Here is a 6,562-nt window from a genome sequence, read left to right as displayed (position 1 = left end):
TTATCCGCACAGTAATTAGAAACGCTTTTTAAAGGATGCTCTTTATTCATACCACTGGTAGGAAGTAAAAACTGAGGCAATGGCTTTCATAGGACTGGTTTGATATGCCTCTTAATTAAGGGCTGCATGCCCCTAATTTATTAAATTCATCACGTGTGTAATTGACTCTGAAAAAAAATAATTACAGATCTAAAGATCTAACCTCTGCCGAGTGGTTTTGCCCTACTTGGGTCTTGGTCCCGAGGAAATGCAAACAAAAATCGCCTTTTCGGATTAAAAATGAGCGGCGCGGAACAGACGCCCGCGTTTCTCCGCGGGGCCGTTTGGCTGAGAGAGGGTCGGGCATCCCGCAGCCCTTATCCCATGGTAGATGAAAAGCACCTCGTTTTAGGGGAGGCGATCGGGGGCCGGACAGACCCCGCTCCGGGGGGGCCGGCGGGGCTGGGAGCCGCCGTACCCGACGGGGCGGTTGGGGCGCGGCTGGGGGGGGCCGGGAGGAGCCGAGCAGACGGCGAGAGGAGGCAGAGCCGCGATCTTCTAAAAGTTTCCTCTTCGCCAAATCATCAGCCTTAATTACCGCGGCGCTTTTTTTTTTTTTTTTTTTTTTTTTTTTTTTCCCCCCCTTGCTTTGCTATGATTATAGCCCTGGACGGCTCCTTAATAGCACAGCTCCGCTGGCTGCCCGTGTCATTAACTCCTAATTCTTTTCGGAGGGGACAGGGGGAGGGGGAACACCCCAAACAAAATAAGCCCTAAAAAAAATAAAAAAGAAAAAGAAAAAAAAAAGCCCCAAGAGGCGGGCCCCGCCCTGCCGGGCCAGCCAATGACATGAGTCACCCCGCCACGTCAGGGCCCTGCCAGGGCGCTGATTGGCCTGCGGGGCGTTTACTCCACTTCCCAAAGGAGGAAAGAGCCGGGGAGCCCCCAAAGGGGGGAAAAAGGGGGGCGGCTCGGCAGCGCTCACTCGCGCAGTCCCCGCGCAGGGCCGGGCAGAGGCGCAGAGCAGCTCCCCGGGCGGCCCCGCTCCAGCCTCCCTCCTCACTCGCGATGGCTTCTCCTTCCAAGGCGAAGGAGGTTTTCTCCTCCGACGAGGAGGGCCCGGCGGCCGGCGCCGAGGAGCACCACAAAGTCAAGGTGTCCAGCTTGCCGTTCAGCGTGGAAGCCCTCATGTCCGACAAGAAACCTCCCAAAGAAACCCCCCCGCTGGCCTCGGCGGGGAGCAGCGCCGACGGGGCGGCGGTGGGCACCTCCAGGAACCTGCTGCTGACGGGCCACGGCTCCCGGGACGCGCACAGCCCCCCCGGGGCGCTTACAAAAACCTTCGACACCGCTTCGGTCAAATCGGAGAACTCGGAGGACGGCACGTCCTGGATCCAAGAGGCCGGGAGATACTCCCCTCCGCCAAGTGAGTGGCCAGGGAAGGGGCGGCGGGGGCTGCTCAGGCGGACGGGCAGTGAGGGCGGGCGGGCAGCGCTCCGGCCTCGGGCTCCGAGCCCCGGCCACCGAGCTTCCCTGCTCCCCGGGCGCCAGGAGCACGCTAGACATACACATGTACCTATCAATTGTAATGTATATATATATTTATACCGTTTATATGTATGTTACATATTTCTTCGTATTTAGTTATACAGTTATCTATCTATATACTTACGTATATAAATATACAGTGCTTTTAAAACCATAGAAAAATCAGGATTTATCACAGACTAGATCCCTTTCCCGACACACGGCTTCCTGGCTGCCAGTCCGTCCATTTATGTTATCCCTTTGCAAAGTGAACTGGAGATTCTCCCTGTTTCCTTCTGCTTTGCACCAAACCTCGCACAGCAGTCCCCTCGCTCTTAAATACTCCGGGATTTTTCCTTCCAGCCTTGCGCGCTTTCTGCGCGCTGACTGCCGTCTCGGACTCTCCTGGCACAATGTTTGTTTCTCCCTTCCTCGTTGCATGCAGCCTGTCAAAGTTTCCGAGCTCAGCCTGACCTCTTTAGCCCCTGCCATCCCTCCCGCTCCGTCCCCACCGCCTTAGGGACACGCTATCCGGAGGTGACAGGTCACTTCTTAAACTCGTTTGCTGTTCGAGCCGCGCTGCTGTGTCTGCGCTGAATTGCATTTCGCTTTCGGTGAGATCCCTTTAAAAAACAACAAAAAAAATCAAAGTATTTTTAAAAAATTGAAAAGCCCCCAAACTACCCTGAGGAAAAGGTGAGAAGCGCAGCCCGGCAGTGCCGGGCTCTGCCTGCCCATGGCCCAGAGCCGTGGCCGCTGTACACCTGCACTAGCAGATGGGTCTGCTCCCCTCCACGCATCCTGAACTTGCCTGACTAAATGCTCTCCTCACTTAAATGCTCTGCCTTATTCAGGTTAATGACTTTACCAACTCGAACTATTGAGCTGGGCAGTCTCACAGAATAGGGTCCTGTAATCTCATTTTTTAAGAAGGAAGTTTAGTGCTATTGCAGCTCCTCTTCTGGGGAGACAATCACTTCGATTTGGCTTTCAGCCGCTTCCTTCCCTTTGCCGTAACCCCGAATTCATTTGGTTTCTAACGTTCTGGGAGAGGGCCCGGGAGAAGGGACGAGAGGAAAGCAGCCCGCCCGGGTCAGTCCCTGCGCAGCTCCCGTTTGCGATTTTCGTGTACCCTCCAGTTTGCTGGAAAACAGTGAACAGAAGCGTGTGCTCCTACCCAGGCTCCCTCCCCTACACTGCTGTGAGCCCCAAACTTAGACAAGGCCTAACATTCTCCCAGTACACTTGTTTCTCTTCGAAATTCCTCCTCTTTCTCTATTAAAATCGGCAGTCCTTGAGGTCCTTTGTAAAGGACTGCAGGAGGGAATTCAGCGGGTTTTGTGGCCCAAAAAATATTTTAAAAAATAAGATTATGTTGAGGGAAGGGAAGGTCTTTCGGCCTCGATCATTTTTCTAATTTCCCACCTCCCGGCTCTTGGCCCCCTCGGAGCCGAGAGGACATTGCAAGAGGCAATGAACTGTTCTCTCGCAAGAAGCCAGTCTGTCCATGGAGAGTTTAGACGCGAGAAGTAGCTGCTTAAATCATTATTATTAATAATATTACGGGTGGGATGAACCGGGGAAAAAGCTCCAAGTGTTAGATTTTGAGCAGCACGGAGAGGGAAGGCGTATACAAGTGATCATTTGCGTCCGACGTTGGCCAGAAAACAGAGAATAAACATAAAAAACCAAACCAAAACCGAACAGCGGAACAAATCGGTACAGTGGGTGCTTGAGGACTGGCACGGGGCAAACGCAGCTACAGGGTCTGCTCCTTATCTGGGTTTAACAGTCACTTGGGGGCTGGTGAGGGAAGAAGCCTGTGACCGTTTGAGTGTATTCCGGAGGAAATATTTATCCGGGATTGAATTTTAAGCCATGTTTTTGCGCTTTCCCCCACGCATAGGAAAGCTAGGACGGGTCGGGCTAACCCGAAAGCCGGGGAAGGCGCCGGGACGGGAGCGATCCCAGGAATGACGGTCGCCCATGTAGTTTTGCCCCTCCTGGAAGAAGCCCTGTTAGCTGGGGCTTTGGAGAGCTTCTCTCTGAGAGGGGGAAAAAGAAGAAAAGGTTGGCTTTAAAAAGAGAGAGTGTAATAGTGGTGCGAGCTTAGCGAATTTAGTGTTGATTTACTGTAGGGTAAATTTAGTATAGTTTTAGGAGTGAACCAAGTGTCACGGTGAGCACCTTAATTATTGAAATGCCCCCGTATGATCACAAGACGATTTTTGACAAGTTGTTTTCTAAGAGGACTTTATTCTTCACTTTCATTATCTAGAAGGAGGGTATAAAGAGAAATACAACTTTTTCTGCTGTAGCTGTTTTCTCCCTTTCTTTTCTGAATTCTTGAGCACTTTCCTCGGGTTTTTTGGTTGTTTGGTTTTTTTGTTTAGTTTAGTTATGTTTGTTTGTTAGTTTTAATTGCAAGATACTCACCTAGACAGCTTCGTAGTCCAGATTATGTTTTTTAAAAAATAAAATATATAAAAGAAAGTGAAAAGGGTTCAGGAAACAGCATCTGCAAACACGGACAAGTGTTTGAACCAGACACTACAGCATCTATAAAATTTAGCAGCCTCTTAAGAGCAGCCTGAATGTCACTTTCTATATCAAGCTGGGAAGCCAGAGTGGCTTGTCGTTTGTCCCAGGAGTGACCTGAACCACAGCCAAATTGCTAAGCTTTGCAAGTCAGCCGCAGTGCTCTTTAGATTGCAAAATTATTAGTGAAATGCAAAATTAATCTAGAGACAAGTCCGTGATGTGCCATCCGGGCACACATACCTGACCTGGTTGGGGTTATAAAGCAAGAAGGAGAGGTAGTAGATTTCCTGACTAGCATTGGCTACAGAAGCTGCAGTTTTGTCTTGGGTTTTAATCAGCAAATGTCATAAAAGCTGAGTATTTAAAAAGTTCACTGCCTTCTCTTTTTTTTCCCCTTTTTTCTCCTTTTTTTTTTTTAGTTTTTTTTTTTTTTTTTTTTTTGTTTTTTTTTTTGGATACTTGTTGAAAACCAGAACATACTTCTTGAAAAGTTGTTAAGCAGAAATAAAACTTGCTCTTGATTTTAAGCAGAGAAGAAATAGCAAGAAAAATGTCCAGTTATCAAAACCACAAAAAATATCAGACCCACTTCTTTAGCTGTCAGAAAACAGATAGGCTTGACTTATTACTCTTGGTGGAGAAATCTTGGAATGGGACTGGGCTGGGCTTGTCTCTAGCATTACTGTCCTTTTGTGAATCTCCTGCTTTTACGTATATGTTTGCCTTGTGTTTGGTTGGAGTCCTCTCCAGTTCTGCAGCCACCAAGACAGCTGGTTTGTGTGCTCTAGACCCCTATGATGTGACTCCTAAAGCGATCTGCTGTGTGTATATCTGTGAATCCTCTGCATCCTGTTTGCCTACAAACTCTCATTTTGAAATCACTGAGCATAAATTTAACTTCCCAGCATATTTGCTGAAGTTCTGTGAGCTTAACTTTGGCCAGGAAGAGATTTCCAGAGCAACTTGCAAAAGGATTCCCTGTTTTGAGGGTATCACCTGGTGGAACACTCCTTTCAGATACTCCCCCTTTCCTGCCCCAGCCCTCAACTGCTACACATCTCTCCAAAGCACCCAAATCTCCCTGCTTTTGTGATAACCGGCCTTTCTCTTCATTACAGGACACCTGAGCCCCACTGCCTGCACCCTGAGGAAGCACAAGACGAATAGGAAGCCCCGAACCCCGTTCACCACTTCCCAGCTGCTGGCCCTGGAGCGCAAGTTCCGCCAGAAGCAGTATCTGTCCATCGCCGAGAGAGCAGAGTTCTCCAGCTCCCTCAACCTCACAGAGACCCAGGTCAAAATCTGGTTCCAGAATCGGAGGGCCAAGGCCAAGAGACTGCAGGAGGCTGAGCTAGAAAAGCTCAAAATGGCAGCAAAGCCCATGTTGCCGTCAGGGTTCAGCCTCCCTTTCCCCATCAACTCTCCCATCCAGGCTGCCTCACTGTATGGAACATCCTACCCTTTTCACAGACCTGTGCTTCCTATCCCACCTGTTGGACTCTATGCTACTCCTGTTGGATATAGCATGTACCACTTATCCTAAGAAGATCAGAAAGACAAAGCGACAGTGAGACAGACTTCCTGGTGGATCATGTCCAACCCTGAGAAGACAGTACCCCAACCAGTACTGGCCGCTCTTTCTGCACGCTTCTATTTGCCATCCTGAGTGTACAGGAGTTTGCATTAGCAAAGCAAGGCATCCTGTATACTATGGGTTGGGTGTCTTCTGAGAGTGCTCTGAGTGCTCAGAGTTTGAGCCTCAAAGAAAAAAAATATTAAAAAACAAACAAAAAGAAAAAACATTTGAGCAAATGTAGGGGTTTTATACAGTGCAAGTAAAACTAGAATAAAAAGGAATGGGTGAAAAAGCAATCTCATCTCATGGAGGCAGAGATTTCCCAACACCTTCCTGATGGGAACTAACACATGTTTAAAGTAAGAGGGGTGCATGACCTAAACCCACATTCTCAAGTGTCATCAATTAATATGGGGGCAGGAGGGTGGGAAATAAAATGGTATGATCAAGGTTTTGTTGTTTTTGGTTTTTTTTGTTTTGTTGCTTTTTGTTTTGGTTTGTTTGTTTTGTTTTGTTTTTGAGAAAGCAAAGTCCTTAGCTAGAGACACCATGTAAATAGAAACTAGATCCAATAGAGTCCGAGAGAAGTTCAGAGCCAGCAAGTTCCTGCATTTCTGGGGGTAGGGAAAATTTTTCAATCCTAAACCTTGACAGATCTTGGTAACAAGATGAGCATCAGGGCCCCTAAATGTAGAGGAACAGCTTTACTCACCACTGGCTCCTGTAGAAATAGCTTCACTGTTTATAAAGCACTGAGAGGGGAGGTAAGTGCAAGGGAGGGTTATTAGGCAGTCTGGTCTTTATCTCTTCCTATTGGCATGCTTAGAGATTTTTGGCTACTGCCAGGTAATCTTGGCTCTGCAGTGCTCTTTGAAAACCAGGAGAGAGGGAAGGAAGTTTTTTGGGGAAAGGAGATGTGGGTTGTTTCCACAGTGGTGG

At 48.5% G+C, this 6,562-nt stretch overlaps 1 protein-coding gene across 1 annotated transcript; it reads left to right on the top strand.

The window, feature by feature from the left end:
* The first annotated feature begins 952 nt into the window (after positions 1-952).
* MSX2 (msh homeobox 2) lies at positions 953-6,086 on the top strand. The gene is made up of 2 exons (XM_051631130.1): positions 953-1,405; positions 5,166-6,086. Exons 1-2 carry the CDS (start codon positions 1,048-1,050, stop codon positions 5,588-5,590), a joined length of 783 nt encoding a protein of 260 aa, XP_051487090.1. The 5' UTR covers positions 953-1,047; the 3' UTR covers positions 5,591-6,086.
* The last annotated feature ends 476 nt before the right edge of the window (positions 6,087-6,562 follow it).

This window comes from Apus apus, chromosome 13, assembly GCF_020740795.1.
Source record: "Apus apus isolate bApuApu2 chromosome 13, bApuApu2.pri.cur, whole genome shotgun sequence".
NCBI lineage: Eukaryota > Metazoa > Chordata > Aves > Apodiformes > Apodidae > Apus > Apus apus.
Note: the sequence above shows the minus strand (reverse complement) of the source record. Positions and strands in the feature narration are given on the sequence as shown.

Coding starts and splice junctions, on each gene's coding strand:
- MSX2 (XM_051631130.1), top strand. CDS start 1,048: ATGGCTTCTCCTTCCAAGGCGAAGGAGGTTTTCTCCTCCGACGAGGAG. Junction 1,406..5,165: donor GAGATACTCCCCTCCGCCAA/GTGAGTGGCCAG, acceptor TCTTCATTACAG/GACACCTGAGCCCCACTGCC.